A 14,310-nucleotide genomic window follows, 5' to 3' on the forward strand; every position below is an offset into this window, starting at 1 on the left:
TATGAAGACATATATGGAAATAGTCTACTTGGAACAATTGTGTGTCTGATTTGTTTTTTCCACAAAAACGTATAATTTCCACAATAAAAAAGTAATCTACTTCTTCTACCTCATAAAAAATAGGTTCCAGAACCTATGCATATGCAAACATTTTTTTCTTAATTTCTAAAGTTTTCCTGCTGACACAAAATGTCTCCTACTTCATTGTAAAGTCCATTTTTAGGGTATCTGCACTGGTAGTTTCAGGTTTCTACATCACACTTGCATAATGGACCACGGTTGATTAAACTTGTGATGTCACAAATCATGCTTGTAGGCCTTGCCCCTTAAAATCAGATTTTCAATGAGCACAGAGAAACTTGCCACTTTCAGCAGATGAATGTGAAAACATCCTTTTAGTGTCAAATTCTGCACAGACATCATTCTGTACAGTGAAGATCAAAAATCACACTGTAGGAAGAAGAAGAGAAACATATTGTAGCGGAGGGGGACTTTAATTATTGCGCATTTCTGTATATTTCCAGCATGTAGAGGTGGAACAGTCACCGTCCTAATGTCTGAGCATTGTTGACATCTTGTCCATGTTGAATTAAAAGTTGAGTTGAAGGTATGTTAACCATGGAAAAATACATTAACAAAAAAGAACATTTTAGCAAAAGACCCCCTTACTGCCATTAGTGAATTCTTTAAGCATCCAAAAAGGTATCCATTTTGTAGCATTGTTTAAATAATACGGTAAACAAATACTACAGAGCCACTAAAAGGCCTTCACTAAATAAAAAGATACTGAGACTGAATTAACATTTGTCTACTTTTAATTACATCAAATGCAGTACTCTACTGAATTAAAAAAGTGGTTCTCGGTCCGGGATTCAGGGACTGCCAATGGCCCCTTCCTGTTACTGTGATTGTCACTGGGCTACGTAAGCATTATGACCTGGGATCAAATGTGCCTGGCCCTGTCACCCCGCTTTATTTTCCCCGACCTATACATATACCATATGTATAGGTAGTATAGGACCTATACTATACTGACCCAATGTCAGACTCCAGTAGACTGCAACATGTGTGCATTTTCTTTTACCTTATAACTCAGTCAGTACCTGTCTCATTCCCTGCCACAATAGTAATTAAGTTTGCCGTTACTTACTTTTTGCTAATATACATTTAATTTGCATAAAATTCTACTTCCATTGTGACAGTGAAAACAATACAAGTTGATTCACTTTAAAATATCTTTAAACATGAACATTGAGTCTTAGGCAGGAATTCCACACGTGGAATTAAAAAATCCCTGGAAATTTAGAGACTCATTTTCTAGTCATGGAAACACCTGGAAATCGATTAAAATGACCAAATATTATCCTGGAAATGTTTTATTGTATTTTAGGCTCTCAGATCATCTACATAAAACTGTGTGTGTATTGTGTTTGAAACTCCTCTGTTGGTAGCATAAGCTGAACGGTATGACACTTCAAAGTGGGTTTACCAGACGCGGAATGGAACAGAAAAAACATTTCACACGCTCCCTTTTCATTTCAGCCATGTCAGTCAATTTGGCTGTTCACACCAGAAAGGACTTACAGCGACCTTTTCCGCATCACAATGAACCTGAAACATTTTATCATGAACCCTGCATAATAAAAGCAGGAGGCATAAAACTAGACTTAATGTTGATGCAGGTCCTACCCGTAAATGATATATATTACATTTGAGCTGTGCTGTTCTGAATTGTCTACTGGAAAATGTATGGTACGCTTTACTGTTAGCTTTTACAATAGTTACAATAATTAATTACAATAATCTGTGCCAATGAATGTTCTTAATCAAATCAAAAGGAAAGTATTGTATTTTAAACATTCAACACTTTTTTGCAACAACAGTATGGTAACTATTAGCTAGCATTAGCTTAAAGAGTAGCTAAATGTTTACACATTTTTAAACCTTTGAACTCCGTCATTTCTCTTACATTTCCTCTGGAATTAACAATGCATTTTTGGAAATACATTTATTAGTTTTCTTGCCGAGAGTTGAATGAGTCCATTCAGCCTGTTAGCCTAGCTTGTTGTTTCTGTTTGCATACGAATTAACAAACAAGAGCTTTAGAGGTGCTGGCTCTAGTTCCGTACTGGACGCCCAGATATAAGAGTGGTATCAATCCTCTAATGTAAGTCTTGGCAAGAAAGAATATTTTCCAGACAGTTTCTTTAAGTAACAAACATTATTTTAGGACAGCCTTCGCAACAACACTTTTCTAGCTGCACCAATCAAACTTTACAACTCATCCAGGCTGAGAGATGGACAGCAGAGACATGGGGTGCTGAGATGGCTCCAGTATCTGCTTCAGCTTTGTTCATTTTAATCTTCCTCTCTCCCTCTCTCTTTCTGGATTACTATCTCTCCATAGATTACAATCATTAACTCTCTGTTTTACAGACAAAATGGGCTATAATTCATGCAATATCATGGACATTACACTACCTCCGATTGACATATGTAGTTACAGTCTCATACACATTTTTTTGGAATTGATATTTATTAGCACCACTGTTAACCTGTGTATAATATAACATCTGCATCTCATTATTAACTTGCTTACGTTTGTGATCATTACTGTTAACTTGTTTACTTTGGCATAGTCTCGATTTTATATTTATGTTAAACAGTTACATTTCATACACTGTGTACATTTGGTTCCAACCTTATTCATAATCTGTATTTTTTGTATATATACTTGTTTTATATTTATGTATGTTTGTATTGCACTAGAGATATTTGCACTCTTTCCTACGTTGTACTGCAACTGTTGCATACAATTTCCCTCGGGATAAATAAAGTTAAATCTTATCGTATTATATTGTAACATATCGTAACGTAATACATCTTATCTTATTACCTGAAATTAAATATGTATCTAAATGTCTTGAGCATTATTTCATACACTTATATTCCCTGTAATTCAGCCTTACATATATTATTTACTAACTTAGAAAACTTTCGGGATCTTGTGTTAAAAGTGTAGGTTTGTTTAATAGCTTGCACAATCTACAGCAGGTATGACTGTAAATGAGATTAACACGGACAGGTCTTATTTCACCAACATGATCCCTGTTTGGATATTCATAATCTGAACATACAGTGATTCCGCTAATTTCCCGCACACTGCCGTTACATAACCCACCGGGGTCAGATGGGACTAGGGAACAACCCCCCCCAACCTGCTGGGTTCCTGTGAATTACGAAGCCCAGCAGATTTCGAAGGTACACCAGCAGTGAACAAACACAGCCCGATCAATAGCTAAGTAGTGGAACGCCTGGCAGTCTCTGAGCCTCCCAGCTCGCTCCTCACACAGCACATTACGCTGGAGGAGGGATAAGATAAATCCCAGCAATGCATCTTATCTCAGCTATTTCACAGCTTCAAATTCCCTAAAAGAATGTTAGGTTGGGCGTCCCCAAAATAATGTTTGTGCTCAGTCAGCACTTGCAACAACTAGAACACAGAGAAGGTTTCCCTCAGGGGAATTGGTATAGTACAACAGCTGCTGGCAAGATAAATCTATCTGCTGCCTTGAAATCATAGGAAAGGGGATATTCTTTGGTGTGTGAAAGTTGCTAACAAAAATAGTAAAGGAGTAAAATAAATGATAGAAGTATTTTATCATTTTCAATACAAGGACTAATCCTCATTGTCCAGGCTAAAGAGTCTCACCAGTTTACCTAAACAGGATGAGTAGTACAAACTTTGAACTGAATTAAGTCTGAATGTTGTTTTTTAGTCTCATGTACTCTATTGCACAAGATCCAGCAGCACAAAACACACAGTGCAGACTTTGCTCTTTCGTTTTCTGATTTAAAAACACATAACTTTTTCAGTAATTACACAGGTGCCCACAAGATTTTTTTTTTATTACAGTGATGGACAAATATCTGAACACATTCTTCCTTGACAAAATAAGCCTGGTCACAGAGAGACTTGATTGGACAGTGTAGTATATGCTTTAAAAAACTACTTTTTTCTTGTTTCAGGTTTGTTTTAAGATTACATGTTACAGTAGTTTGTAGTTTAATGCTGTAATTATTATTCAGTGTATGCACGTAAATGTCTTTTACCCTGTTTAACCTACACAGAAAAGGGTATTATAGGTAACCTTAGGTAGCAGAGGCGCAACATGTAGTTGATTCAACATCCTGTCTGAACATTTTCAAATTTTTTCTGTTACTCCCACAAGTGAGCACAGCATTAAAAAAAAAAGTCCTCTTCGAAGTTGTCACTATCATATATCTTGACATTGTGCCGTCCAGATAACATTAGTTTCAGTGATGTAGTGGTTAGTTAACACCGGCACAGGGGTGAAATTAATTTTACAGTAACATTTTCTTTACATTATGGTTACTGAATGTGACACACTGCATCCAATTGTACATTATACCCCCAGTCTGTAGAAAAAGACACACAAAGGTATCAGAACGGCAAACATGCATTGCGTTGTTTTCATGCAGCATAAAATCACATTTACGTCCTTGGTCATATACAGGTCATTTTTCATTGTATTGTTTTAATAGTTGATTTACCAGCCCAAGAAAACATTTTAAAAACATGTTTTTCTCTAAACACAATTTTCACAACTATATAAGGATCAATCATAGTTAAACTTTGAGAAAAAAACATTCTTAATTTATTATTACTCACAGTAGGAGGAGGATCGAGGAAATGGGTATTCAGGGCCTTTAAACACACTGCTGATAAACTGTCTGAATTACTGAAGGTCACACTTAACTTAAGGTCACAAAGAAAAAAAATCATTACAGGAAATTGCTTCTTACTGGCAAGGCCGATTTTAGGACTTTAAGAAATGGCAAACAGGGTTAATTTTATGAAAATTACAATACCAGTAGGTTGTAACTCTAAAGGTGATGGTTTGTATGGCAACTTGGTAGAGGTATGTATAGAGTAACACAGTTCAAAACAGCCATTAATTGACTGTGGCTTTAAGTTTTGCTTTTGCAACATCCCATGAAAGTCACCTGAAATGGCGGGAGGGGTGGAGGTAGTAATCCACACCTGGCATGTATCCGAACGACCTCCAAAACTCACAGTGCGCGCAGCCTTTTCGGACATAGTGTGTTCTAAGCAATATCTATGTCGCAGTCATCAGAAAAAAAGTGCCCGCGTGGCTCTCTGAGGAGAGTGAGGCCCAGATATGTAGCACTTCCTTTTCCTGACACCCTCAGAGGTAAGAAAACAAATGCAGGTGCAGGTATCTGGGCCACACGCTGCACTATGCAATGACCAGTTTGAGCTGAGTGCCTACAATAATCCTAGAGAGTTGTGGAGGAAGTACTTTGGCTAGATGGAGGGCTGGTGCCGGTGTTGAATGTTGTGGTGTTTGTAGGTGTGTATTAACACTGAAGGTGTCAGTTTGTGCAGAAGTTGCAGCAACAGAGCGGCAGTAGTGCTGCACACATGCTTTAAAATATTATTCTTATCAAGGATCATATGTGTTTTGTGATCAAAACCAAGATGCAAAAGGGTGGAGATACAGTGATCTGTCATAACATCACAAGCCTATATAATGCTGGATGTACCCGACTAAATAACAAGTGCTGCTGTTTCCACAGTGGGGGGTTTTCAAACTCAAACTTTTATACAGTTTATTTAATGGATAAAATATCCAGATGGCTGTTTTTGGCTAATGCAGTGAATGAAGTACCTGATTAAAAGTACCTCATCACATTGATGCAAAACATTCTAAATCCAATTTTGCTGTATAAATCATTCCTGTCATTGATTTGTAACATTGCACACAGCGGTATAACACAGAGGATAAAAGGAATAGATATTCTCAAGTATCAGCAAAACCTTTTGACGACTGACAAACTGACACCAATTCACAGTATATATGTTGTTACCCAACCCTAGTCCTTATAGATCCTCTTTAATATAGAAAAATACTGTATATACAAGAAGTAATAGGGAAGCTATTTAGGTTTTATTGGACACCAAATGTACAGTATGTATAACTCACGTTTTTTTTAATAGTTTATGATACTTACTATATAACCATACAATGAGCTTATACCAGTATGTGAAGTGTGGTCTTGAATTGGATACACACTAGCATGGGGCTCATGAGAAAAATGTAAGACAAGGGTGTGCTTTTTCAAACACATCTGGAGTTAGCTGTGTTTGTACTATACATTTACACTTTGGGACAGTCTCTCCTTGAACGCATTGTATTTGTTGGTTTACATGACAAGTGAAAGAAGTAGTTGCGTGAAGAATGAAAAATAAATGACTCTGACCCTATAGCCTGCTCAACACATGAGCAATGTCAATCCTCTGCAACATGGACTCACTTTGACTGCAGATTATTTCACTTCTGACCAAAAAGGGTCCAACTGCAGCACCTCGGACCTCCCCCCCAGGTCTCTCTCAGGCATGGTCACACTTCAAACCATAACACTGGTAACGCAGTTGTGCCCTTGCCCCACAAAAATTGGAACAAACTTTTAAATTAGGCCTTGTTGATCTAATGTGAGTGCAAGTTCAGGAACTGGATTGTTTATTTCTCACCTAAAATATGTTCAGAAACAGATTTTCGTGGACTGCTAAGGTAAAATAAGTTAAAATGTATTCCATATGGAACTACTACTCAAGCTCAAACCCCATTGGCTCACAGAGCTTCAGGAGGACCCTTCTCTTCTGTCTTGGATGAAGCATTCATCACAGAACTGTATTTACATTTACATTTTAAATAGCAGAATAATTATAGAGTGTCTCTAAAGCACACCCTGTAGTTCTTGTAATATATTTTCAAAAGGAAGACACCAAGATGCTTTAGGGTGGCAATAAAACTGACAATAAATGTCAATAAATGTCAGCTTCATATGCAACCTGAAGTTTCCTGATATCCTTTTTAAAATTTTCAGAATAAACCTGATAACCAAAAACCAGAGTCAGCAAAACCCTAAGAAACACACTCCTCAGGTACAGTTACTGCCCGAAACATAAATTCAATCATTTCCAGGGATGCAAAAGAAAATTTGAGCATGTTCATAGGTTCTGGTAATGTATCCGCTCTGATGCCAGAACATCAGATACATTACAGACGAAAATATGAGCCACATTGAGGTCTCAGTTCTGTGAATGAGCATAGCAGCAATCAGTCAGGGCTGTAGGCGTTTTAGCATGGGTGAACTGAATCCCTGCCTCAAGGTGAAGATTAGCTCTTGTCCATCAGCTGAACAACTGCAGTAAATTCCTATAACAATGAAGGAAGTTGGGATAAATTGAAGATTATAATCGATTAGAACTTTTAAGAACCAACAGTGATGCTGACTAGTGTTTTCCTCTCAAATAAAGGCCAGGGCTTTTAACTCACAGGCCGCACACTAACTCTTTTTTTATGTCAGAGTGCGGGGCAAGACTATAGATCTTTCCCTTTGTAAAACCAAGTCTCAACGGTCCAAAGCTCTCTCTCAGCACATCATTAGTTTTTTGGTTTTTTTTATTTAGCACAGAGAGAAGAGAGGAACACCTGCATGCAGCAGCAGCATAGCCTGAGCTGAACCCAGATTCACAACTGTCACAGCATCCAGCCTGCAGCCTCTCTCGCTAACCAAGCTGTAATATTCATCGGAAAAAATGTCAAAAAGCAAGGTCTGAATATTGCAAATAGCAGCAGGTTGCGGCCTTGTGACAGAAAGAAAAATTATTTCAGACAGCTTCGTCAACAGCGCACTATTTCCTGTCAACAAGCCCTAACATACTAACAAAGTTACATGTCAGGGGAAATCTTTAATTTTCCTACTGCTTAGCAAATGTCAAAAAGCTTACAGTTGACACAGCACCATACTGTACTGCAGTAAGTTCTCTCAGATATTTTCGTAACACATCACTAACCCACTCACACTAGGTATTGCTATGTTTACTACACATGGTAATTTCCGATCATTTGCTTCTAGATTTGGGAGTGTTATAGTAGCAGCTGATCTCAAGCAGAGATGAGGAGTGGGCTCTAGAGAACTCCACACCCCCAAGACTTGTTTCATTTTCAAAATTGTAGCCTTCAGCCTCCACCGACACTGACTGAGGATAGGGATGTCCAATCCAATCCGAGTCATTTAATATTGAGTATCTGCCGATACCGATACAGGGTACCAATCCAATACTTGTATTTGTAATACAGTGCCCAGTGCACACTTCAAGTAGATTAAAGTTATGGAAATCAATTCAGTGTATATGCTTGCTAGCTCTGTGTTACATTAAGAAACAAAATGCCTGCATCGAAGCTATTCCTTAATGTTTTTTTAATTTATTTTTTGACACAATAAAGTATAAGACAAGAAACCCTCTGTAATCTTTTTGGTCGTGTCCCTGTCTGGAGGGAGTTTCTCTCTCCAGTGTTTGGTGCCTCGGTGCAGCGTTACTTGAATGAACTGTCTGTATTCTGCTGAGTGTTTATTTCTGTCGTCTCTACATCTTTTGCGCAGATTACATTAATTAATTACTCTTACTGGCTTCTGTTCATGGGACGTTTGTTCCACTTGCAGTGGCGGAGCTGCTCCTGCTCTCGCACACACAGAGCACAATGGAGGAAAAGTAACAGCGAGAGAGCTGTATGACAGCTGACATAAAACAAAAAATCAGATCGGATCAATAAAGTTCAATATAGCCTATAGACATTCATACAAGAGGACATTAATCGGACCTCTCACAGTGGTCTGTGGCTAGTGCCACAAAATGCTTTCTATACCTTTTTTCACATATATAGTAGTACTCCCTAAGATCTATAAACAGAACATGATGTGTAAAATTGTTGGTTTACATTTAAAGTCTTCATGAAGTCAAAATTGATGTTTAAGTGTTTTTTATCCCATGTCTAGCGCTGTACATCACCTATACGCCAGTATCTGGCCCTACAAAAAAAGTCATTTTGGAGGTATTTTTAAATGCTATTTTTGATGTGTCATTTCCTGGAAAACAATAAAAAAATTATGACTCATCTTGTACTTGGGATTGTATATAATTTTGCATCCAATGAAATGCTTTCCTTCTTGTGATGCCACTGGGTGCCGGTGTAGTGCCTCGCCAGAAACGGACGCTTCTGACCTCAGTGATTACTGTACAAAAACACAACTTTATAACTTTATTCACGAATTTGGGTGAAACTGGCTCGTGTTTAATGGACAAAAGATATTTCGGCGCTGTCTAATGTATTTGCATTAGTTTCCTCATTTGCAAAACAGATTTTGAATATCTTTAATGGCACATTACATCCATATCTACTAGCAACTAGTCTTCACTGCCTTTGCACACACATTTCTATGTTCCTTTGCGTGTTACTGCAATCAACCGTCTATCAGTGGAGTACTGTGAAACCGCGTACATTTCAGGCATGTGCACAATACAAACAAATGGGGGACCCATTTATCAAAACGTTCCTCCATAGCACTACTAGTGGTCAGACACTACACTGGGTACCTTTAATAATACTTCCTTCAGATCTCCTTGACTGAACCTGACATGAATACTAGTGTCAATTTGAGATACATTTTGCAATGGTGTTGCAAGTTGCTGCAAACCAACATAAGAGTATTTAGTCAATGGCCCTTCAATCTCTGCACCAGTATAAACTGTCTGAACTGAAAATAAACTCTCTCGTTTGTTTAAACTGATAATGGTGTGTTTGCTTCTTTGCCAGTGTGCTGACAGTTCAGTGACGTTATGTAAATCTGTTTGAAAGTGACATGCTTTAGTGAGAAGCCGTGCCCACTTCTGCAAGGCCACTTAGGTTTGGAAAGTTAAATAGCTGTTTTTGCTGAATGACAAAAAACATGCATAACCTTTATTCTGCTTTCACACAAAGAGATGCAGCAGGGAAAATATAATGTGTAACCCATAAAGGGTTGCGGCAGTATACCAATTGCTTATCTACAGTATTGAATTCTACTGTATAATGTTATTTCAAAAATATAATGAATTCAACTTTATTTAAAGGACCAGTGTGGAACATTTAGGAGGATTTACCAGCATACATGGGATATATTTGTTATAGGTATGTTTTCATTAGTGTATAATCACCAGAAAATAAGAATCATTGTGTTTTCATGACATTAAAATGAGCAGTTTTCTTCTACGGGGTCCGCCATATTGAACCGCCTTGTTTCTACAGTAGCCCTGAACACACAAACCAACCCTGGTTCTAGATATGGCTATTTGTTCTATCTGTCTATCTAATCCAAAAAATATAGGATATAATAGTTTGTAAAATTATAATAAAGGGTTTGTTCAACCCAAAAAAAAAACCTTATTTGATCTAAGGGTCATTTTAACAGATGCTGATAATAATATATTTATAAAATAATAATAATGCGTAATACTGTTATACTGTGAATCCGTGATATTTTCTGAGGCTGTTATACCTTGAAAATCTCATACCATATATAACTACAGTGGTAAAAAGGGTAAATTATTTATTTATTATGAAATGAACACAAACACATGATATAAAGAGAGTAACTATTGAATAAATAATATCATATAAAGGGCTTTAACTTTTAAATTGTAGGTAGAAAATGATACTGTCCACATGTAAGACAACAGCAAAACATGCAAAACTGTTTAATATAATGAAAACACCTCAGTGCACTTACCGATGGTAATCTGACTGACACAGCTGTAGAAGGTTCCCGAAGAGACATTGTAGCTGCTACTGCTGGGCTCACGGTCTATGACAGGTGGAGAGATCACACATACAGTAAGGTACAGTATCTGGTAGACTCTTTTATCCAAAGCAACTTACACTGCAACAAAGGCAACAAAGTTGTAGTTTCAGTTACTTGTACGCTCTTGTAATGGATGTGTGTGGCAAAAAAGTTTTCCTTGGTCCCAGAGAATCATGTATCCTACTGTTCCAAATGTGTCCACTGATCCACTAAGCCTAGTGCTGTTCCTGAGGGCTTGAGAAAAGCCATGACCCTGCAGCGTTACAGGAATGAAACCCCTAATCCTGCAATGTTAGTGCCCTGCTCCACACATCGAGCCACACACGGGAAAAAACCCTTGACCTTGGCAGAGTTGACGGAATAAAATCCATGAGTCTGGCAGCTTTAGTGCTTTAGTCTACCCAATTTATATAGAAAGGGAATGAAATCATCCACTGTGGTGGAACACTGTGAATACAATTCATAACACTAGCAGCGTTATGAGAATGAGCCCATAACCCTGGAAGAGTTACAGGAAGAAGACCCTCCACTAACCCTGATAACCGAGTGAGAGTTTGTTGCTTACTGATTTAGTCTGCAGATCTGAAGTGCAGCCATTACCCTTTAATGAATTGGCTATAAGAGAGCAACTGCATCTCACAGTAACATTCTCTGATGATTGTTAGGTCAGTGTAGCAACTGTATACTGTATGGAATGTAGTCGAAAAGGGGAGGCACACGTTGCAAAAAGGTCTGGCAGCTTTACTGGCACAAAAAAACAATTTACAGAATGGTTGACAATGGTCAAGTGTCTTATCATTTTAGTTATTGATTAATCTGCACACCATTTTTTGACTAATCGATGAATTGTTTGGCCCATAAAATGCCACAAAATAGTGAAAAATGTCCATCATGTGTCCGCGTTGGTGCTATGAAAAGTCTTGTTTCGTCCAACCAACCCAAGGACATTCAGTTTACAGTGATATAATACAGAGAAAGCTCACATTGGAGTAGTTGCACAAAATAAAATAATGTAACAAAATAATGGATTAAACAATTAATCGATTATTAGAATAGTTGCTGATTCATTTTTTTGTTGACAAACAAATCAATTAATCGAAAAATCTAAATCAAAGTTAATAGGTTTTCATATGTTCGCATGAAGCACCTGTTAAATAACCTATTTACCAAGCAAGCATACACGAAGAAATATTAGGATTCTTTTTGAGTCGTGTTTCTGACCACCTGGCAAATTCAGTCCAAAACTGACTTTTCTTTTAGGCTTTTGGTCTCCACCAGGGGCCATATTTGGCTCTTTAGCTGCTAGCTATTAACTGTGCTGTTGGTGTTGGGCAGGTAGAGTACAGTGGGTTTATCAGACGATTTGGTGTTGCGACAGGAGACCGGGTTCACGAGAGCTGTGAAACTGAACCACAATCATTAAAGCTGTAGTGCGGTGAGTGACAAGGATGCTGGAGCATGAGGCAGGAGGAGCAGACCAGAACAATGAGCTAAAGGACTCTAAAATGCTAGATACAACTGAGAGGAATTACAAATGTGAGCGTCACCTAACATTACACATTGTTATTTGATCAATTGTTAATACAAAAATATTGAACAGTGCAGCTTTAAGATACCTGAATTTAAGGATGCACAAAATGGATTTTTGCTGATATGATAACCAATAATTACCTGGCTGCTTCTCATGTCAGATACTGATCATTTCACATTTTGTATTTGAAAAGGAAGTTTATAACCTGTGGTTTATGCAAACCTGAGGGTAAGAAAGGCTAACATGTTGTGAGCAAAGGATGGATAATTTAATATTCTAAAGCTCAGACCTAACCAAGTCAAACCGACAACACAAAAAACCCTAACAGTTCTGAAACTTTAAATGTTCATTTAGTTTTCTCAAAAAGTACATCAAAAAACTTCACAAACATACTCTTTCATAGAACGTAAACCTCTTTGCAGCCTCAATGCAACTTAATGCAAGTAAGTTGTGCAAAACTTTTCAGTTTATATTGGAGTAGGTATACAAGGTGCAACTGTGATGAATTTTCTGTCCACTAAGCTGCATTTAAAAAAGGCTTGTCACTGCCATCAGGAATCAGTAATAATTATTACTATACTGATATATAATTACCGTATTGGAATTACTGATGAGAAACAGTGCTTGCTATCACTGAGGTTTCATGGTCAATTAATAAAATAACCTTGACACTGGCAACTGAAGGCCCGATTTGGAACTTATCAAGGGAGATAGAGGTTAAATCATTAATCTGTCTCAGCAGAGGCAAAGAGTTGCCATGCCACTGCAATCACTGCTGAAGGCACCAAGCAGTAAAATTTTTGCATCGACTGAGAACTGAATACAATTGCTTCTGCTCATTTAGCAATTTGGAGAACTTTTGTAGAATCCCCTCATTTCCTTATTCTCTAATCTAACACCTACAGCCGCATCAAAGAAGAGCAACTGCAGCACAGCGTGGACATTCATCACTGACTGGGAGTCTTTTTCAGCGTAAGCACCCGCTATTGCTTCCATGTTCGGAGATAAAGCTGCAGGTATCAATTATTACCGAAGTTATGGGAAGTCAGCATGTGGACAAACCATATCAGCCCCTGAGCAGCTTCCAGTGACATCCATAATTTATCTTCGGATGGCGCTTAAAAATGTTAAATAAATGTGAAGTTCGGTGTGCAAAGTCATTTCATTCACAATGAGGTCAACATCTGCTTTGTGGATTACATTTTCATTAAAGTAACCTCCAGTTTAACAATCTTAAATGACTGCAGCAACTTCACAGGATGATAGATACTACTGTTGGTAAGAAGCCCACTCTGATGAAGCATCCCTCTCTCGGTGATCTTTCCACCTATGGAAGTTGTAATTTGAAAATAAAGAGCACTGAATTCATTTTGGGTGATTTAACTTCAGTGTTTCTGAATAATACCAATCTGGATTGTCTGCTCTCGGATATTTACAACAAGAATATTCCATAATTTTCACACATTCTCATTAAAAGAGGTAAAAAAGATACTAACTCCTTGTGCCTACATATTAAATATTACTAAATAAAACTATTTTGCTTAGGACTCTGGTCCCCATAAACTAAATTTAAAGCATCTTCCATAAACTCACAGACTGATGTGATTCATAACTCCTAACATTCACTCTTTATAAGTCTTGAGTTGTCCAAAGCAGTTATTTGGAGCGCCACACCTTCATCTCAGCCCACACTCAGCAGTGCAATGAGGCGATATGAACTGAGGATAACACAAAAGGACACATGCGATGGCAACGACAAGTCCTGTTACTGTATGTGTCCCATGTGGCTGCATAGGATGCTTTTACCTGCGGATCCGGAGGAGAGGCGCGTCGCGATGGCGCGGCGAGGACTGCGCGGACTTCCCGGACAAACCCGCACCACCTCCTCCTGACATTGCAAACGGATGACCTGGTTCTCCTGGTTTTCTCCGACCTTGCTGCAGCCCATGTGCTCGCCCCCGGCCTGGATCTTCATCGCTGTTTTGATCTGACGGACTAGTCGCATGTCTGCTCCTCCTGCCTCATGCTCCAGCATCCTCGTCACTCGC

The 14,310-nt window shown here is 38.2% G+C and overlaps 1 protein-coding gene across 1 annotated transcript in view; it reads right to left on the reverse strand.

Annotated features, from left to right (window-relative positions):
• Window positions 1–14,304, reverse strand: part of LOC118342522 (anoctamin-4-like) — a 41,844-nt gene extending 27,540 nt beyond the window's left edge. The window contains 2 exon segments of the mRNA XM_035681096.1: window positions 10,660–10,734; window positions 14,069–14,304. Coding sequence (XP_035536989.1) covers window positions 10,660–10,734; window positions 14,069–14,297 — 304 coding nt within the window. The 5' untranslated portion in view covers window positions 14,298–14,304.
• Between the last annotated feature and the right edge of the window lie 6 nt (window positions 14,305–14,310).

Source organism: Morone saxatilis, unplaced genomic scaffold (assembly GCF_004916995.1).
Source record: "Morone saxatilis isolate NCDOM2014 unplaced genomic scaffold, NCSU_SB_2.0 Contig10, whole genome shotgun sequence".
NCBI classification, from domain to species: Eukaryota; Metazoa; Chordata; class Actinopteri; family Moronidae; genus Morone; species Morone saxatilis.